We start from the raw sequence: 21,225 nt of genomic DNA on the forward strand, positions 1-21,225 counted from the left end.
GACGCAGCAGATGCCCGGCTGCATTCGCGCCTCATAGATGACGCCTTCCGGCCGTGGTAATACGGTGTGGCGCAGCATTGCTACAGCGCTAACCGCGTGCACGTCGACATTCACTGCGAAATGAATTCTGGCGATATTTTATGTCTGACTGTCTTTGGGAAACGAGTTCAGTTTTTGTGTTTGTCATTGCTGAGAGGACCTATGGATCTGACCACCTTGAGAACAACGCCGAAGGACATCGACACACTCGCCGCACAATACAAATATATATATATATATATATATATATATATATATATATATATATATATATATATATATATATATATACAGTCTTCTACATCTATTAGTTTCCTGTTCGCAAGAAGCTGTAATATGCAGCAAAACGCAGCTCTTTCGTTCTTTCTCTCACTTTATTTTTCTTTTTTTCTTTTTTTTTTAGGGTGTACTTAAGCAACGCTAATAACGACCTTGAAGGGTAGAATTGCAATTGCGCGTCAAATATTGTTACTCCGTTATTTTTTTAAAAATCACGAAGCTTTCAGAAGGTGAGTCTTTATTTTATTCTTGGAGGAGAAATCTACTTGGAAAAAAACGTACTGAGAGAAGTAAGAATGACGAAATGGTTAGTGTTAGGCAAGGCGCCGTGCTTATCTGGATGGCGGAGGTCGTTGCTGGTATTGCCAAGCGAGCCTTGTATGCATTAACCTAGCGATGTGGCGGTGCCATTGTAAGTGCTGGTTGCATGATACGCCATGAAATACGGTCACTCTTTGCTGAAAAAAATTAATCACATTTTCTGAGATACAGCCCTTTCATACCGCGCACTGTAAAAGGCCCAAAGTCACGCAAGTATATTTAGAAGATTCGACTAAATCGCCGAATATTTCTCTCTACCTAGCAACCGCAATAACAAAGATGGCACACGGGAATTGTTTTGGTAATGTCACTCAGATGAAGTTCAATTTGATGTAAATAGTTTGCGTGCTTTTTAAAGATAGTAACCTTTTCAGTTCAGAGTGAAGAATATATTTTGATGGAAAATACGAACTGAGGAGGACGCCATGAAACATATATTTAGCGGCCTAAACTTATCTTTTTCCGGAGGACAGGAAACAACAACTCTTGTTCAGGGAGATGAAATGTTCCAACCGAACACTTCGCAGATAATGAGGGCAAAATTATGATGTCAAAAAGTCAACGCCCATAGTGACGAAGCATTCTTTTTTCTTTTCTCCCAAAGACATCGCGGCAGTTTTAGCACGCTCTAGAGAACGTTTCTCTACCCACCGTGGTGGCCTACTGGTTTTGGCATTGCGCTGCTAAGCCCGAAAGTGCGGCATCGAGTGTCGCCCACGGTGGCCGCATTTCGATGGGGGCAGAATTTGAACGCGCCCGTGTACCGGGCAGTGGGTGCAAGTTAAAGAAATCTCAGGTGGTTAATCTGGAGCCGCCGACTACGGCACGCCTCATAATCGTTTGTTGGTTTTGGCACGTAAATCAACAGAATTACCTTTCTTTTTAAAGATTGGCTCCTGTCTTTCTCTTACGAAAAAAAAAAAAGGTCGTATCGTCGTGGATTTGTTCGTTTAATGGGTCTCTGGTGCGCCTGTTTTTATTTGCAGCTGTGAAGACATTAATTAATGACATTGTACTCTAATAGTTTCGGGGGTAATCAGTTGCCCTGAAGTATTGTTTTTCGATGACTTAGGTATGACTGGCCGGGAAATGGCAGTGTTAAAGTTCCAGGCATGTCTGTGAGATAATTTTTCTTTTTTTTAAATTGTTTTACTGGATATTTCTCTTCTACGATCAATCACGAATCCCCTCCGTTTTCGTTGTCCGTTCTCTATTTTCTTTCAAATAAAGATAGCCTCATTGACATTTCTCATCGACGTGTATGTTTTCCGTGCGCTTGCCTATAATTTTTTTTTACGGTGTTTTCCCATGTCAGTAGCTCAGCTTTTTCTCAGTAAAGGAGTTAATTTGCATGTTCTAACCACAGGGTTCTCAGTCTTCTTTTCTTTTACTGTCGTTTCGTGACAAAAAACAAACCCTCATCCACATTTTCCTCGGACGGTATATTCGTACATCGCGAAGGTCGTAATGACGAACGTTCCTGGTGTAAAAAGCAAGGAAGTGTACAGAGATGCACAACCGAGGACGTGCTCTTTTGAAGTGTCTGCGATGGAAGGCGCCTCTTTTCTCCTCCCTGATGGCTTTTCTGACGCGAAGTGCAACGCACCCCCGTTAGCGAAGCAGTTCAGGTGAGACGCGAACGCAGCGCGAGAGAAAACGAGAAACGAGACATCGGGTAGTGTGTATAGTACGTGAGTGTGGTGCCCCAGGGCCTAGGGGCGCTCCGCGCATTTGCGCTGGATTCCCGCTTTGTCGTGGCCGAAGGCGGCGGCGGTTGCTGCGATCGATTCGTTTGCGGCCTTTGAGGTGCTCCATCCAGCTGACTTCATTATGAGAGGTCAACAGCAGACACGCCTTTTACTGAAGACACGCCGGTACGGCACTCGCACGTCAAAATAAAAGGGGGCTTTCGCGATTCCAAGAAGGAAATGGGCGGCGGCTACACGAAGTTTCTTTGTTCGCGAATGTTAGCTGCAGGTAGTTAAGGCGAGAACATGCAACGATGCAGGTGTTGCTGCGAAAAATAATAAAAGCAAAGTGACGAGGAAGACGAGGGTGGAGACACTTTTCCTGTCGATGGTTTGGACTTGCAAAGATGCGTGTAAACGAGGCTTCGCATTACCGGCTGTCCGCTTCGTCTGTGCCTGACATTTTGCTGTGAAAAGGTTTGCTAAAAACTAGATGGCGCGTTTGTGCCTTGTGGGGTCTTGGGGTCTCACAGGAGTACCGACCACCGCGGGTTCGAGCTTAGCGAGCCACAGGGCCGCGTCAGCCGTCAGCCTCTAGCGCCGCTGCGCGCGAGCTCAGGCCACAAGGGGCTACCGAGCGACGCACGCAAAAACACAGTATTGCCCTAAGATGAAGGAAACCGTTTATTGTCTCCAACGGCACCCAACACTGCACAAACGCCCGGTCCCGGGACGGCGGGGAACCAAAGGGGTCCCGCACCAAGGGCGAAAAATACAGCTAGGGGCGCCTGTAGCACGTCGCTGCGAGAGCACAGGCTCAAGCTGGGACGCGCCGCTAGGAAAAGTCCCGGCGGCTATGCTACTTGCTCTCGCGATAACCAATGGGCCAACTCGCGAGAGCTCGGGCAATCTCCTTCGGCTTGGGCCTCCGATGAGTGCGGCTCGGCGTGGTACGACCTCGCGCGAGCACTAGGCACCCGTTCTTCGGCTTAGCGTCGGGATAGGAAACAACACGAGGTACGCGCTCCCCGCACGGGCAAAGGCGCCGTGCGTGAGCTCAGTCCCAGTCACAAAGGTGTCGGCGGACGAGAGGAAGCATGTACGTACCGGGTGCCGTCCCAAGGAGAAGAGAGCCGGTTCCGTCACGGCAGTAGCCACCAGGGGCCACTGCGTGACGTCACTAGCTCCGCCCTCACTGCGAACAATGGCGAGTGGAACGCCACCGCTAAAACTGGTTCGGAGCAAGGGCCAGGTGGCTTGGATTGCAGACATGGGTGAAATGCGCCCGCGCAATGGCGCGTCGAATTCCCCAAATCCCCACATCCTCCTCTCCTTAATTGCCCCCCTACCAGTCTGGCGAAGAAGCTGGTAGGGGCTAATGCACCAAAGACAACTGAGCCTTTCATGCACTAGCTAATTGCTACCTCAGCCCAGCAAGCACTATGCGTACACACACAAAAAAAAAAAAACATAGATACAATGATAACGGAAAAATAATAAAAAAAATAATACACTCTAAAATACAAGAAAATGACGCCGCGAAGGGGGGAAGAAATATTAACAAGAGAGTCTGTAGCTAGCGCGGGACAATGTCCGGGGGTGCGAAGAGAACGCGGCGCGTATAGTTCTGTGGCTAGGGCGGTGGCCGAAGTCGCGGGAGTTGCGAGCGTAGGCTTGATTGCAGGCCAGGTAACGCAGGAACGGGCTCACCGTTGTTCCATCGAAGTTGCCGGCGAGCCCGATGAGTTCCGCTTTCGTGGAGGTGGTGGTCCCGTCCACCATCGTTGTCCGCGGCGATCCGATGGACTTGGTGCGGCTCCTTCAGCTTGCTTCAATGAGCAACAGCCCTCACGCACACACACACGCACACTCTCCTCGTGGCACCGCGCATCACTCCTCGCCGTCCGCCATGCCGCCCGTCGGCCACAACGCGCCGCGCCGATCCAGGCGCGAAGCTTCCCTCTCTCCCGCACCAACGAGTCAAGGGGACCACTGTCACCCCCGCGCTGCACGACACGCCAGTCACCGACCCCCCTCTTGGCAAAAAAAAGCAAGAAAAAAAACGAAAACGAGAAGAAAAAAAAACACGCACACAGAAGAAAACAAGAACGGTCAAAATCTATGTACAAGTAACAAAAAATGAACTATACAACTGTACACTTAAACATTAAAGCAATAATTACTCAGCATGCGTACCCAAAAATAAAAATAAAATGCACACTGCTACTACACACTGCTAACAACTGTAGCAGAAAGCTGGGCTGGGGCCAGCTTCTTTTCGTGCCCTGGCCGCAAAGAAGCTAACCCACTGAGGCTAAGCAATATTACTGAGGGCCTTCGGTGGCGGAAAGAGTCCGCCGTGAGGCGCGATATCACACAGGTGACCGTCTCCTCAGGTTGTACCGGTGCGAGGTCCGAATGCGGTCCTTCGCCCCGGGTGTGCCCTGTTGCTTGCGGGTGGTGCCACTGGGCACCGGGGCGAGCTCGTCGGACCGCGACGCAAAGGCTTTCAGGTCGGCGATATGGGCACGGCTGAGTTTTCCCGAAGGGGAATCCTTCAGCAAGTACGCGAGCGGAGACCAAACTTTCTCTACTCGGTACGGACCAAGCCACTTAGGAGCGAGCGAGGCTGAGAACCCCTTGCTCGCGTCGCTAAGAGCGTGGTTGCGCTTCAGGACTAAATCACCTACCTTAAATGAAAGATGGCGATGCTTCCGGTCGTACTGAGCCTTCTGCTGGGCCCTGGCCGAAGTCAAACTCTGCCTTGCTCTACAGAGAGCCCGACAAAGCCTGTCCCGAAGTGCTGAAGCGTACGCAGAACAGTCTGCCGGCGCCTCCTCATCCCCGAGCTGACATTGAATGACACTGGTCACCGGATTTGCCAGCTCCCTTCCGAAATTGAGGAAAGCGGGAGAGAAACCAGTCGAGCGATTCTCGGCGGTTCGGATTGCGAACGCGAGCTCACTCAAGTGGTCTGCCCAATCCTTTTGACTCACGGCAAAGGGCGCCAACATTGGTTTGAGGGTTCTATTGACCCTCTCCGTCAAATTGGACTGGGCAGGGTAGGGCGACGTGGTGCAGTGATTAATTCCCAGGGAACGGCACGTAGCACCAAACACCCGAGCAGTGAAATAAGACGCGTTGTCCGTAATTAGTCTTTTCGGAAAGCCGAACCGACAAAAAACTTCCTGTAGCCTCTCCAGCACCGCTCGCGCGGTCACTTTTCGAAGCGGAAACAACTCCACCCACTTCGAAAAATGATCGACGACTACCATCAGGTGTGTGAACCCCTGCTTACTCCTGGGGAAAGGCCCCATAAGATCGCAGGTGGCCACTTGCCATGGACGCTCACTGTCAATTGGTTTCATCAACCCGGGCGGCTTGCCACCCCTTGATTTCACCGTTTGACAGACATGGCAGGAACGGCAATAGCGAAAAATGTCACGCTTTATGCCAGGCCAGGTCACAGTTTGGCTTAGTTTCGCAAAAACTTTGGAGCCACTCAAATGACCGGCCAATGGTTCGTCATGAGATGATCGCAACAGTGCGCTTCTCAGACTCTTGGGGATAACCACCTTAAACGGGTCCACAGCCTCGTCATCGGTGGCTATGTATTTCAGCAGGAGCCCATCGTGATCCAGCAAATATGAATCCGCGGGGGACCCAGCGACACACGCTGGTTCCGGCCCCCCTGCGCCCGCCGCACTACCAGCAGCGTCTCGGCGCTCCGTCTCCCTGAGACCGTCACTCACTCCGCGACAAAACGGATCAATTTGCTGGGCCTTCAGTAGCTCTTGCCTGCTGAATGCGATTCCAATTCTCCCAAAGGGGAGTCTGGTCTCGTCCCCACTCAGGACTGCAGCCAACGGCGTTGTAGGTTCGCTTTCGAGAAGCTCCCCCGCTCGCTCGTTTTGCGGCGCGCTGCTTGCATGGAGAGCGGAATGACAGGTTTGCCCGCTTGCGGACTCGCCTCTCTCTGCGCTCGTTTCGCCCCCGACGCTTGCTGGCGCAAAGGCACCGGCAGCGGTTGTAACACCTGGAGGAATGCTCTTGGTGCACAGTGGGGCACGGGATAGCGCGTCAGCTACCACGTTGGTGCTCCCCTTTCGATACTGCACTGAAAAGTCATAATGCTGTATCAGGAGAGCCCAGCGCGCCAGCCGGCCCGCAGGCTCACGGAGCCGCATCAGCCAACTGAGCGCACTGTGATCCGTTTGCACTACGAATTTCGTCCCATCAAGGTACACATCGAACTTACGTAGTGCAAACACGATAGCGAGGCACTCCTTCTCGGTCACGGAATAATTCCTCTCTGCCAGAATCAAGGAGCGGCTGGCAAAGGCCAATGGCTGCAACACACCATCGTATTCCTGTAGGAGGACTGCTCCTAAACCCAGATCGCTCGCGTCGGTCTGGACAACGAACGGTCTGGTCAGGTCGGGGAGTCTGAGCTGCGCTGTCTCCGCAATGGCGCTAGACAGTTGGCGAAAGGCCTGCTGCTGCTCAGGTCCCCACTGCCACGCGGCCGACTTACCCAAGAGCTTGCTCAAGGGTGCCTGCACTCGGGCACAGGACGGAATGAATGACCGGTAAAAGTTGGCCATTCCCAAAAAGCGGCGAAGGCCACGTACGTCCTTGGGCGCGGGGAAATCGAGGATTGCCCGAAGTTTCTCCCGGTCCGGCTCAATGGAGCCTCCGCCCAGCGTAAACCCCAGTAACTGAACTCGGGTTTGCGCTAGTTGGGCTTTCGCAGGATTCAAAGTCATCCCGGCGGCCCGCACCCTCTCGAGCACATCGGCAACATGGGCCAAGTGTTCATCGAAGGTTCGTGAATAAATCACGATGTCGTCGAGGTAGCACATGCAGTATGACCACTTTGCTTCCCCGAGGACGCGGTCCATGAGTCTCTGAAAGGTCGCAGGACCGTTGCATAGACCAAAGGGCATACGAGTAAACTCAAATAACCCTCTGTGGGACGTGAACGCGGTCTTGCACCGGTCACGTTGATCCATCCGGACCTGTAGGTAACCTTTGGAGGCATCCAGCGTAGTAAAGTACCTCGCACTGCCCAAGGTTCCTACGATGGAGTTAATCGTGGGGAGCGGATAGGCATCCTTGCGAGTCACTCCGTTCAGACGGCGGTAGTCTACGCACAGGCGATGACTGCCATCTTTCTTAGGCACCAACACAATTGGAGACGCCCAGGCGCTGTACGAGCGGCGGATAATGTCGGCCGATAGCATCTCGTCCAGCAAACCATCGATCACCTGCCTTTTGGCTAGGCTGACGGGCCGGGGGTTACACTTCGAAGGAAGCGCGTCTCCAGTTTCGATCGCGTGGCTCGCCAAATCGGTACAGCCAGGTTGATCGGTGAAGAGCTCTTCGTGCTGGCATAACAGTGCCGACAAGCGAGCCTTCTGTGTATCATCCAAATGAACCGCACAGGCGGTCAGAGGATGTGGTGCCTCTTCGTGCCGTGTCGCTCGATCCCTATGGGGACTTTGAGTCGACAAGCGCATAGCGCAGGGGCCTGCCCCCGCATTCTGCGCGCGACGCGGTTCGTGCCGTGCCTCTCGTTCCCAAAGGGGAGTCTCAGCAGGCGAGCGCACAGCTCGAGGGCTTGCCCCCGAGCTCGGCGCGCGGCACGTTTCCGACGCCCCATCTGCACAGGCAAGATCGGACGCCGGCGGGCTGATGAACGGCTTTAGCAACGTGAACGGTCCGTCGCGATAGCCGCCATTCGCAATGTCCACAATGATTCCTGTTTTAAGGAGAAAGTCCCTTCCGAGGATCACAGGAACACTGAGCCCGGGGAGATGAACGAAACGCGTGCGTCTCATTCGCTCTCCCCACCTGACAGTCAGCCTTGCGGCGCCCGCCGAATGGGCCACGCCTTTCGCAAGATTGAATGTCGTTCGGCAATCCCGCAAGTGCACTGAGTGCTTCTGCAAGTGGGATAACACCTTTTCGCCGAACAACGAAGCGCTTGCGCCCGTGTCCAGCAGCGCAGGAAATTCGCGGCCGACAATGGTCACCGGAATAAAGGGCGCGTGCGCCCCAGCAACACAACCTGCTCGGTACGCCGAGGGGACAAGCAAGGTTTCGGTCACCCGTGCCTTCACGAGCGACCCGCGCTCCCGTTTCCCGACCTCGCAGGAGGCCTGGGCGCGGTGCAGTCCCTTGCTATATGCCCTCGCTGTTGGCAGCGAAAACAGCGCACTCCGCCGCGGTACCTTTCCCGAGGCGGAGCGGCCTCAGCTCCCTGCCGGGGTCGACTCGCTGCTTGACCAAAGGGCCTGTTATCACGAGCGTCCGCCTCTGCGATGCGTTGGGTCGAAGTGCGTCCCTGCGCATGCATTTCGGGCAGCGGTGCAGCACAGGCTGCCCGCCTCCCGTACGTGTAGGGATCTAGAGCGCGCGCGCTCAGCTCCCAATCACACCCGCTTGTAGCCGCAAAGGCAGCTTGGCCGGGTTGTTGCCGTTGGGGGAGGAGCACAGGCCCTCCCCACGCACAGCGTGGCTCAAGGGCCTCGCTGGCGGGCGGCGGTGGGCGATAGGCTCGCGCGGCGAGAATGTCGCCTTGAATGCGCTTTGCCTCGGCGGCCAATTCTTCTAAATCTCGGAAGCGGCCGCCGCGCAGGTACGCCGAAAAGGTCGGATGTGCCTGCCTGATCACCCGCTCGACGCGTTCCTCGTTCGAAGCTTTGGGCTCGGCGATTAAGAAAAGGTCTTGCATCGCGCGTACGTACTCCTGAAGCGACTCGTCAGGAGCTTGTGTACGTAGCTCAAGCTCTCGCCGCATCCTACTCTGGTAGTCCGCGGGTAGGAATTCGCGCAGGAATGCCACGCGGAACTCCTCGAGGGTTGTTGCACGGTATCCGGAAAGCCGGTACCACCTAGCCGCCGTGTCAGTAAGCGCTACCGGAACGACGCGTTCCAGCACCTCCTGATCCTCCAAACGATTTGCCATCTGGTAGCGTACCAGGGAGTCACAATAATCCCTGGCACTGAGCAGGTCACCGTATCCGCTGTAAGTCGGGACTGCCAACCGTACAGCGGGGTGCGCGCATTTCGGTACAGCCGAAAGCGCCTTAACTGCCCCCGAGAGTGACTGAATCATTTCGGCGGCGTTTTGCAACAGCGTCTGTGCGCCTGCTCCAAAGGGAACCGTTGGCGCGTTAGCGGCGTGGTCGAGCAAGGGTGAACAGTCCTCCAGCTCGATCAGCGGCGCGGTTTCCACAGGGATACCGGCCGCGGCGCCGCCAGCCCCAGAGCAAAACGGGCTCCTAGCGGGGTGCGCCTGCTGTCGTTCACAGCCGCCACTTGAGGCAGCTATACGTGAATTGCTTAGGCCGCTTGCAGCCAGCGTCGACAAAACAGGTCCGCGCTCGAAAGTTGCGCCACTGGGCACAGCCGAATGTACTCCAAAGGGAGACGGGTGAGCGAAATTCGTGGCTGCAGCATTGTAATCCCCACAGGGGGCCGTGGCAGGCCACTGGTTTTGGCTGCTCATTTGAGTAGCAGCCATCGGGCAAACGTCGGAGAGGGCTAAGGCCCCGTTTCCGTGCTGCGCTCCGTAAACTCCACAGGGAGCCGATCGAGAGCGCTGCGACAACGCACTGCCTTGCATTCCGAAGGGAATCGTGGCAGACGAATGTGCTGGTGTGCACTGTTCGGGGAGGGCTCTGGCCCCGTTCCCAAACAACGCTACTGCTCCAATGGGAGCTGGTACGTAGCGCCTCGTGTTGTCGTCCCCACAGGGGGCTGCGACAGGTGAGGATGCATAAGTTCACTGCTCAAGCGGAGCACTGGCCACGTTATCGAGCAACGCGGCGTCTGCTCGCGGTAACAAAGGGCAAAAGTCACCTAACAAATGACAAAGGTCACTCGGCCTAGCAGACATAACGCGGCAAGTATAATATGCAAAGGCGTACTAACTCGGCTAAGCACAGACAAAGGCTTAATGAGCCTTTGAATCCGCGTTGGGCGCCAGTGTGGGGTCTTGGGGTCTCACAGGAGTACCGACCACCGCGGGTTCGAGCTTAGCGAGCCACAGGGCCGCGTCAGCCGTCAGCCTCTAGCACCGCTGCGCGCGAGCTCAGGCCACAAGGGGCTACCGAGCGACGCACGCAAAAACACAGTATTGCCCTAAGATGAAGGAAACCGTTTATTGTCTCCAACGGCACCCAACACTGCACAAACGCCCGGTCCCGGGACGGCGGGGAACCAAAGGGGTCCCGCACCAAGGGCGAAAAATACAGCTAGGGGCGCCTGTAGCACGTCGCTGCGAGAGCACAGGCTCAAGCTGGGACGCGCCGCTAGGAAAAGTCCCGGCGGCTATGCTACTTGCTCTCGCGATAACCAATGGGCCAACTCGCGAGAGCTCGGGCAATCTCCTTCGGCTTGGGCCTCCGATGAGTGCGGCTCGGCGTGGTACGACCTCGCGCGAGCACTAGGCACCCGTTCTTCGGCTTAGCGTCGGGATAGGAAACAACACGAGGTACGCGCTCCCCGCACGGGCAAAGGCGCCGTGCGTGAGCTCAGTCCCAGTCACAAAGGTGTCGGCGGACGAGAGGAAGCATGTACGTACCGGGTGCCGTCCCAAGGAGAAGAGAGCCGGTTCCGTCACGGCAGTAGCCACCAGGGGCCACTGCGTGACGTCACTAGCTCCGCCCTCACTGCGAACAATGGCGAGTGGAACGCCACCGCTAAAACTGGTTCGGAGCAAGGGCCAGGTGGCTTGGATTGCAGACATGGGTGAAATGCGCCCGCGCAATGGCGCGTCGAATTCCCCAAATCCCCACAGCCTTCTTCTCCCGTCTTCTTCGTGACTGTAATTTTGCCATCTGCTGAAAAGGCTTAAACGACTGTGGGTGGCTCCACTCGAAGCCTTTTTACTGTTTCTTCTGAACCTATATATATATATATATATATATATATATATATATATATATATATATATATATATATATATATATATATATATATATATATTTGAAGTACTAGGGAGAAATTGAGAAAACAGCACGTGAGATCCGACCTGATAATAAGATGATTATACAGCCTTATCTTATCTGCTTACTATGGAAGCGGGAACAGGGGTAGTATGTGACGCTACAATCGAGCGAACTGAACCGAAATGCGCGCTTTTGTACCTTTATAACCTTTAAAACATAAAAGTATATCGTACAAACTGTTTTTCTTCTCTCTCGGTTTCCACGTTGTTTCAATAAATGAATATGCTGTTTCTTGAATAAGTAGATGCATACAAATGTTTGACTTCAAAAACTGAAAGGAACATCGTTTGTTCCTCTGTTACGGTTTTTTGTTCGCGAAGGTACCCCAGCGTTTCCGGTTATTCGCTATCAGCGAAACATACGGTGGGTGTGGCATGACCATTGGGGTAGGCAATGGGCAACGACCTTCACTGCTGTTGTCTGCTAGTTGCTTCAAGTAGACTTTCTATAGCCATCTCAGCCAATAACAAAAAAATTAAAAAGAAGCGCGGTTCAAGACACGATGTTAAAATATATGGTATTCGGTTGTCAGAGGTCTGACGACCGAACACCATCGGTCCTATAATTAGATATTTCACCGTGTTTTTTTTTTTTTAAATCTTGTTTTTCGTTCAACAGCTTGGCCAAACTTATCAGGGGTACCCTGTATAGTTGCCTAAAAGCAAGGCTTTCCGACCTCTCCATTTGATCACGTTTTTACTCCAACCGACTTCATTTACATTCATCGTTGATTTACGCAACTATTGTTACTTCACTGTTCTACGAATACGCCTTTAACTTTTGTGCGAGACGCTCGGCTCAATGTTATACTTTGATTCTGTATGCTGCTTGTTTTGTACGCATTGTGTCTGCACTGTGGTCCTGCGTGTGTCATTTCAGTTATCGTTACATTAATCTGGGGTAGTACGCTAGGCGTGCCACCTGCAGCGGAAACACCGCAGTGTTCATTAAAGAGGCCATCTCTATATGGAGATAAAGAATGCCGCGGGAAAAGAAAAAGAGAACAACAAGAACAACAGAAAAGTGATTGTGCATTGGCTTGTCGATCTAATGTGTACCGTCCTCTCTAAACAAAACAAGAGTAAGTTATCTGACCTAAAAATTCTGAAGAACAACCCATCGTTTGTTATAACTGTCTAGCTGTGGAAGACTGGCAAAAGAATATCTGGCGCGCACATTGTGCCTCATAACGTTGTAGTTCCGAAGTTCACGAGAAGATCGTTCTGGAACAAAATGTGGGCACGAATGCTTGGAAGTTAACGGATGTTCTTGTATTATGAGGAAATGCAATTCATAAGTGAACGCTCTCTCAATGACGTTTGCTGTATAGACGCACTGCTAGAAACTTTGCTCGTCGCACATCTCTTCTCACACGCAAATGCTTATCCCATGAAATTAATTATTCCTCACTCTCACACTTATTCACTCAAATCATCCACTCCCTCATCTGGCTTCATGATGCACTCACTCACTCACTCACTCACTCACTCACTCACTCACTCACTCACTCACTCACTCACTCACTCACTCACTCACTCACTCACTCACTCACTCACTCACTCACTCACTCACTCACTCACTCACTCACTCACTCACTCGCTTGCAAAGTTACGTACGAAAAAAAAAATATATTATTGCCCTTTATATTGCGCAGAGGAAACGACTGACAAAAGAGCGGGAGAAACGTAACAAGGTATACTAAGTCCAGAGCCTTTGTCTCAAAGTGAGACGCAAGAGGATAAGTAAAGTGGCAGTGAATGTTTGCAGTGTCGAATCTTCGCGCAGCAGGATAAAGGCGAGGCGGACACGAGAGCGGAGAATGTGTGCAGAGGACCGTCCGAGGAGGTCTTTTTCTTGGATGGAGGCCCCTAATGGGATTACAACCGGACATGGGCGCACAGAAGCGAGCACCGGCGATTCCTCCCGGGTAATCTCTGTGGGAACAGCGCCGGCAGAGGAGACGCGGCGCGGCAGTCGCGGCCGACGAAGCAGCGTGCGCCTGCGAGCGAGCGTCCTCCTGTGGCTTTCTTCCACTGAGGCTCTTTCGCTAAGGAATCGGTGCAGGTGTAGTTCGCACTCGGTGACAAGCGTGAACTAACACGTGGTCGTCACCAGGATGATTTTTTAAATGCGTAATTATTTCTATGTGGACTCAATGAGAAAAATCGTCCGTCCGTCCGCACGTCCGTCCGTCCGCACCGTATGACAGCCGCTTTTAAGATAAAACCAGAAGCAACAAGCGAATTCACCTTCGTGTTGCCTCTCGCTTCAACGCCACCGAAGCGGCGAAGACGCAGCGCTCACGGAGCTCTCAGCACACGCCGCACTCTGCCCTTTTCGCAGATAGCTAAGTTGCGGCGAGAACACAGCGCGCGAAGCTATCAGCAGTCCACACACTTTGTCGACATCGCAGATCGCTTTCAATATAAGGTCCGCGCGGCCATGCCATACGCAGCCGCCGTTGGAGTTGATCACGTTGCATAATGGTTCGACACGGATGAATGAGGCGCTAAAGAGTGATAACGGCTCATAATGATCGGAATGTTGTCAGCGCCACCTGGCACCACCATCTACAGTACTCAGCTTGCGTCATCAATGCATTGGCTGCTCTTTTGCTCCAATGTGCAACAAAGAGATGAACACTCTTACAAGATAATAATAATAATAATAATAATAATAATAATAATAATAATAATAATAATAATAATAATAATAATAATAATAATAATAATAATAATAATAATAATAATAGTAATAGTAATAATAGTAATAATAGCAATAATAATAATAATAATAATAATAATAATAATAATAATAATAATAATAATAATAATAATAATAATAATAATAATAATAATCAGCCCATTTTATGTCCACTGCAGGACGAAGGCCTCTCTCTGCGATCTCAATTACACCTGTCCTGCGCCAACCGATTCCAACTAGCGTCCGCGAAATTCCAAATTTCAAATTCCCACCTAGTCTTCTGCCGTTCTCGACTGCGCTTCCGTTCTCTTCGCACCGATTCTCTAACTTTAATTGGCCACCGGTTATCCGTCCTATGCGTTACATGGCCTTCTCAGCTCCATTTTTGTTTCTCTTCATGGGAATTAGAATATCCGCTACCCTCGTTTGCTCTCGAATCCACACCGCTCTCTTCCTGTCTCTTAACGTCAAGCCCAACATTTTCCTTTCGTCATTATATGCGCAGTCCTTAACTTGTTCTCGAGCTTCATTGTCAACCTCCAAGTTTCTGCTCCGTATGTTAGCACCAGTAAAATACAGTGATTGCAGACCTTTCTTTTCAATGATAGTGGTAAGCTCCCAGTCAGTACCTGGCAATGCTTGCGGTACGCACTCCAACCTATTTTTATTATTCTGTCAATTTCTTTCTCAAGATCAGGCGCCCCTGTGAGCAATTGGCCTAGTTAAACTTACTTCTTCACAGACTCTAGAGGCTGACTGGCGATCCCGAATTCTTTTTCTCTTGCCAGGCTATTGAACATTATCTTTGCCTTCTCCACACTAATCTTCAACCCCACTCCAATGAGCCTTTAATGATATTGAATGACTCAAACGCGCTACAGATTTAACGTGCTCTTTGTATTGAACGCTTGAGCCTAAGTTTCTTTACGACCTATGGCAACAAAGTACATTTGCTGAAATGTAAAATATCACTGACTCAGATAGGCTTTCAGGTTTCCTGTTTTTCCTGTAAGTTGCTCGTTACTTTCACGTCTCCAACTTTCATGTTTCACGTTTAAGAGCCGATTCTCACAGCCGTGAAACGCCCGGTCGCGTCACCGTCGCGCCACCGGCGTCAGTCATGAGCCCCACTTTTATTCACTGGTTTCTCCTAAAAAAACGGGACGCGGGTGACGTTAAGTGCATCGACCGGTACGTCACCGCTTTTTCAGGGGAAACCGGCGTAGAAACGCGTTGTCATGACGGACACCAGCGGCATGATGGGGACTCGACGGGGCGTGCGACGGCTTTGGAAGTCAGACCTAACAGCCTTCGTTCAAGTTCGGTTGAGGAATATATATGCAGAAGCGCTGAAGACGACCCTGTGCGTTTGAGTAAACATGTACGGCCACTGTATTGTATGCAGTAGAATATAATTGAGCTGGTTGGACTCGAAGTTTCAGGTAATGTTGCTTGACAGCGAACGTGCTAAGACCATTTATTCAATGATGCACTGAGGCACTGTTCGTTCTCATTTACTTGCGCTGCCGACAGAAGTTGCAACGTGTGACTGAAGTGATGAGAGGGAGCTTCAGCCTTGCGTAATACGTATTGCCTTACTGCGTACCGCAATACCATCTTTGTACTCTTGACAGAGAGCCGTTCAAAAATAAAGCTTCGCCATCTTCGAATACGTATTAGGTAAAGACGAATTGTGTAATTCCTAACACTGTACTCGAGCGTCGTGAGGACTTTCATAGCGCTGTGCACTGTTTGTAACTTTAGCACGCTGTGTTCTCGAATTGATGTTACTTGTTTAATACTTGCAACTGATCGGAAAAGAGGCTAAACTACACGAAAACACCGTTAAGAAATCAGTGATATCCCATCGCTGCTATAAAATTAGCACATCTGTCAGAGAGAGAAAAATATATTAAGCGATACACACCAAAAAGGAAATAAGAACAAGAAAGAAAACCATAAACAAGCTAACGAGAGAGACATCGAAAAAACTATTTTTTTGGCGTTCCTTGGCTTTTTCTAACGCGAGTAATTTCATCGCAACTGTATGCGCACTAACGACCCCGAAAAGTGTACTGTTGACATATTTATCGCTAATTTGCTGCTCCTTTAGACATTGAAGAGACCACGTAGATTACGAACTGATGAGGGTTCAATTCGCGTGTAAAGCTAAAAAAAAAAAAAAAAGCAGATCACGGTGGTTAAGCACCGCCATTATCTCATATGCGTGAGCACGAGCTTTCATTGTTTCATTTCCTTTCATTGTTTAAGTCAAGTTTCTCGTGCTTCACTTTCCGCGCTTCTATTAAAATAAGCGATGCTGCTCTGAAACTACAAACTTATGACTAACACTGCGCATGTCCATTTCTTTGATCTCAGCAACACTCAACATAAAAAAAAAAAGTTACTGTAAAATTTATGTTGGAGGCACCACCTGCTAGAAACATGACTGCGAAAGAGAGTCACATTGTTATGTGAAGTGGCTTTTTTTTTCGATTAAAAATGAAATGTCGAGGAGTAAGTAGTTTCATTGCAGAAGGCTAGGAAAGAAAAGAGAAGGAAGATGATCGGCTTCCTAATTTAGGCAAACTGATTGTGTCATTAAGTAGAAATAAAAGCCACTGTTCCTTCTTCATGCCGGAATGCGCTCATTCTTTTCATCTCCCTCAGGAAAACCTTTTCTCTGAACTACATTTTTATGTCCTCACCATTCAGTGACCAATTTTTCACTTTGGGCTTCCTGAGCTAGCGCTAAGCCGAAGACCAGGGAGAGCTTCGGATAGCGAAGCCAAGAGCAGCGAAGAAAAGAGCACAGTTTGCGGAGAGATAATAAAGAGATAAAGCGGGCCGCTAATTAATACGCACGTGCCTTCTCATATCTCGAGCAGAACAGGCGGTGGCCGCTGTAACCATGGCGACGCTACGTAAAGGGTTCGTGAGCAAGGGAAGGAGCGTTAGCGGGGGCGAGAACTGAAGGGCAGGCAAACGACGGCCGGAAGTCGGTTGTTAGGAGAAGCGGGGAAAATTCCAACAAGGCCAGAACGAAGCAAATTTCAAACCTGGCGTTATTGAAGAGCTGCGGAATTTTCCTTATTAGGGACTATCCATGCGACTGTGCAGGGCTCTTGGCTCCGCCGGCAGTGGTTTTTGCGTTATAAGAGTGGGCCTATGATGATCGTCAAACTTGTAGCGTTTCTCTTTTACTAGTTTCCATAATTACGAAGGACTGCTCAACGAAATTGCCGATACAATAACAATATCATGAACAGGATGCGTAATTAAGGTGGTGGTGGTACCTTTCGTAAAAATTCAGAATTCAATTGTCAAAATAACCACTTTATAACAACTGTTCAGTGGTATGTCGCTGCCCATATCGGCATCAGTTGTCCCCTTCGTCCCTGCTTGCTGACGGAAAGCCCTCGTACAACTTTTTTCCTTACCTGACTTAGCTTACGGCAACAAAAAACTCGACACTGATATGGTGCATTGTCGTTGTCTGTATCGTGCATTGCCGTTGTATCGTGACTGAGGCACAAGAAAACAACAAAAAAGAAATGGAAAGTAAGCTGGCAATTTTTTAGCGTCACATCTGTAGAATTGAAGACTCGGGGCAATTTTCCAATGAAAGTTTAAATGTTTAATTGGCCAATTTTTTTTACGGAGAGGATACTGCGCAGTCATGGGCCATGGTTTCCTGGGCCAAGAAGCGTCGTTTGACACAAAGTTCTGTCAGCACAGAAGTACTTCATCTGGTGCAGGCTTATCAATTAACCAGTGCGCATAGCTCTCAGATAAGCAGGCTTTTCTTTGCCTTAATCAATGAAAGTGCAGTTGAATCAACTTTATTTATTCTATTAATATACACTAGAAGCGTTCCCCTGGGCTAAAAGCTGCCGTAAGCAACTTGCCTGGACCCAGGAGGCGTTGTACAAACCTCTTTACAGGATAACTGACATACAACACAGAAACAGACAACGTTCAAGCACATCTGATGCAGGTCAAAGAACAAATAAAACGTGGTAATACAGTAAGCATCGTTATACATGAATATATATATGTTTAAAAGGGAGCAAAATACATCTTCAATTCTCTGTGAGACCATAATAGTGTGAATGTAATTATTAGGAATTTTTTTTTGCAAGTTGCGTTTAACGGATTGCAATTTGTATGCAATGAAAAAGCGTGGCACAGACCAAGGATCGGGTTCTCTGAGATGTACCTGTATTTCATGGCATTGTGGAGTCGCTATTGATGTAAGAAAATGCACTAACGTTTCTTGTTGCAATATAAAACATCTTTAAAATGTGATATTCGTAGTATAGATCTGCCCCTACAACTTTGTATTTCTGCGGCAAGACATAGCTTTCTCGTCGATTGAGGATCGATATTAGCAATGCTCCAGAGGAGCGTCTTTTGTAGTGTATTTATTCAAGTTCATTAGTGTTGTGGTCCCCGATGCTAAATTTAAATAAATGAATTGCGAGGTAAACAATGCACGATAACTTCGTAGTTTGGTTTTTACCAGCACGGGAGCTCTACAGCTAGCCAACACCTCAGCTGCTGCAGAAAACTTACTGCGAAGTTGATTTAAATGAGCATTCCAGCTCAAATAACGTGAAGAAATTATAGTATTTATTTTATATTCATTAACTAGCTCAATATGTTTATCGAAGTAACTTGAGTGTTCCAGTTTAAAATCTTTATTTCTTGCTCTAAAAAGAACATACTTCGCCTTAGTAGGATGAAATCTGGTCCCATTTGACTATGACCACTCAGATACGTTAAGTAGCAGTGCATTACTCCTAATAATTAGTTCGTTTTCATCCTTCCCAGTAAAGAGTGAAGTGCTCTCATCTGCGTATACAAATAAAGTAATTGTAGAATCAATATTTACGAAATTATTAACATACAAGATAAATAATGGTGGGCCCAAAAAATTCCCTTCTACCACTCTGTTTTTAATTGCCAAGAATGAAGATTGGACCTTATCGATACATGCACATTGTGTCCTATTTGACAAGTATGATTCCCTCAAGGCTAGGGGATCGCCACGGACGGGATCGCCACCAATGAAGGCTTAAATATTAAAATATTACGACTTGGGCACTCAAGCGCCTTGCCAAAGAAAAACCGAATACGAATTTCCCACACTACTTTTTTTCAAGGATAAAAAAGCTGCCTCTGTTGATCTTCCCTTCCTAAAGCCAAGTTGTGAATTTGGTCTAACGCCTGGTTGTCTAGGTACTTCGTTAGGCGTGCACGAATAATTTTTTTCTAGTGCTTTGGAAAAAATAGGTAGGACGGATGTTGGCCGGTAATTGGAGACCTTATTTATATCGACGTGTTTGAGTAACGCCGATGTTATTGCTCACTTGATACAATCTGGGAAAGTCGCCGATTCTATAGCTAAATTGAATTCGTGAATCAACGCACGAGGGAAGGGCGAATATTCTAAAACGTATTTTATTTGCTTAAGTTGTAAATTATCAACGTATCTAATGCTTTGCGGTTGTTTAAATTTATAATTGTTGTAAAAGAGTCACGTTCATTACTTGGTTCCATAAATATAGCTTTTGCGATACTATTATTCAGTGAATAAGTAACTCGGGGGTCATGGCTGTGCACTATGCCTGCATTCAGAAAGTGAGTATTAAAGTGGACAGCCAGCGTTTTAGCGCTAAGTTCACAATTATCAGTTATCTATTTGGGTTCTTCGCATTTAGCTTCACTTCCTAAGACGCTATTTGTTACTTTTCAAATGGCATCCGGACGCTTCTTGTTAATTTCAGAAAACATACGTTGCTAGTAATCTATTTTCGCTTGCATGAATATCTTATGCAATCTATGCCTTTCTGTCTTCAATTTCTTAAGCTTTATTTCTGATCTCGAGTGCAGGAACGCGTGATAAGGGCGGTTTTCACGTTTTGTCACCTTGATGTACTCCTTCGGTATTGATGGTGTTCGCGACTTTTTTGAACGCGTGACCTGCCTGAATGGAAAATGCCCTGGAGAAATGCGCACTAATGGCGTCAAGAAACATCTTATATGCTTCGTTTGCGTCCTTTTTTTTTTCTTCACACAAAATTATGACGTAAACGAAGCATACAGCGAGTTTCTTGAAGCCTCTTTGAGCGTTTAGGGGGAGCCTGGATGCCTTGCAGCGCGTACTTCAGGGCGGAGTAGCGACAGGAGAACAGCATGTGCCGTGTCTACTGAAGCAGGACACTTCAACGGCTTTTCAAGAGTTGGTTCTCACACCCTCTGGTCGGAAGACGACAGCGACGCCTGAGTCCGAAAGTAGAGAGGACGAATTTCCTTCAGCTGTGGAAGGCTGCATCAAGGCAACAGACAAACACATGTGGTACACCCACCTCTTTAGCTAAGTGAATATGGTGTTTTTTCTGATGGGCAGGAGGTTACGGGTTCAATTTCTAAATCGAGATCAAAGCAAAATGCAAAAAAGCGCAGAAAAAGAAAAGAAATACGCGCGTGCACTTAGATTTACGTTCCCTTTATTGAACACCAGGCGGTTGAAAATATTCCCAAGCCGTCCATTACGGCGCATCTCACAACCCCCGCGTTGCTTTGGGGAGTAAGACACCGTAAATAATTATGTCGTGGCGCATGCCAGCCCGCGAAAGAATCGCATTTGTTTTCAATTCCGAGCTTGCCGGAAAAAAAAGCTCGTGGGCTAAAAGGTATGTCATCGAAGTTGTACGCATAAATGTGCACAAGAACCAAGGGAGACATTCTCAGTTCGTGCTGTAGCTAAGCGCTCGAGTTTCGTAAGAAATATCAAAATACAGCAAAGGCGAAAATGCAAACCAACCAATAAGACGAGAAATATAGGAGAAAAAATAAACAATGCCGACAAGCGTGCTTACAATGCAGTGACTGTTCACCATCGTGTTATTCGGCAACCGGAGGCAACAATTACATGAATTCGAAAGAGCGGCTTCCGTCGGGCCGTGTAAAATACGGTAAAATGAAAGATCTGTCTCAGCAGACGAGCGTGCTAGGAACCAGTGGGAAATCTTCAGAGAGCCTCTGAACGACCACGAACCAGATGCGCATCAGTAAAAAAACAAAGCAAAAACAATGAATACGAGGACGGCTCCCCAGAAGCAGGAGAATGTGAAAGGGTGAAGTGGGGGCTGTTTCTGTTCTCTATCGGACAC

The 21,225-nt window shown here is 49.1% G+C and overlaps 1 protein-coding gene and 1 long non-coding RNA gene across 2 annotated transcripts in view; one reads left to right on the forward strand and one right to left on the reverse strand.

Moving 5' to 3' along the window:
• LOC142583148 (uncharacterized) overlaps positions 1-21,225 on the forward strand; it is a 298,712-nt gene that overhangs the window by 113,822 nt on the left and 163,665 nt on the right. The gene's annotated exons all lie outside the window — the stretch shown is intronic.
• LOC142582098 (uncharacterized) lies at positions 8,446-9,880 on the reverse strand. Its single transcript, XM_075691506.1, has one exon. The coding sequence runs from the start codon at positions 9,853-9,855 to the stop codon at positions 8,446-8,448; it is 1,410 nt and encodes a 469-aa protein (XP_075547621.1). The 5' UTR covers positions 9,856-9,880.

This window comes from Dermacentor variabilis, chromosome 5 (genome assembly GCF_050947875.1).
Source record: "Dermacentor variabilis isolate Ectoservices chromosome 5, ASM5094787v1, whole genome shotgun sequence".
Lineage (NCBI taxonomy): Eukaryota > Metazoa > Arthropoda > Arachnida > Ixodida > Ixodidae > Dermacentor > Dermacentor variabilis.

What these genes read in the sequence shown, in the direction of transcription:
- LOC142582098 (XM_075691506.1), bottom strand. Translation starts at nt 9,855, where the DNA reads ATGGCTGCTACTCAAATGAGCAGCCAAAACCAGTGGCCTGCCACGGCC.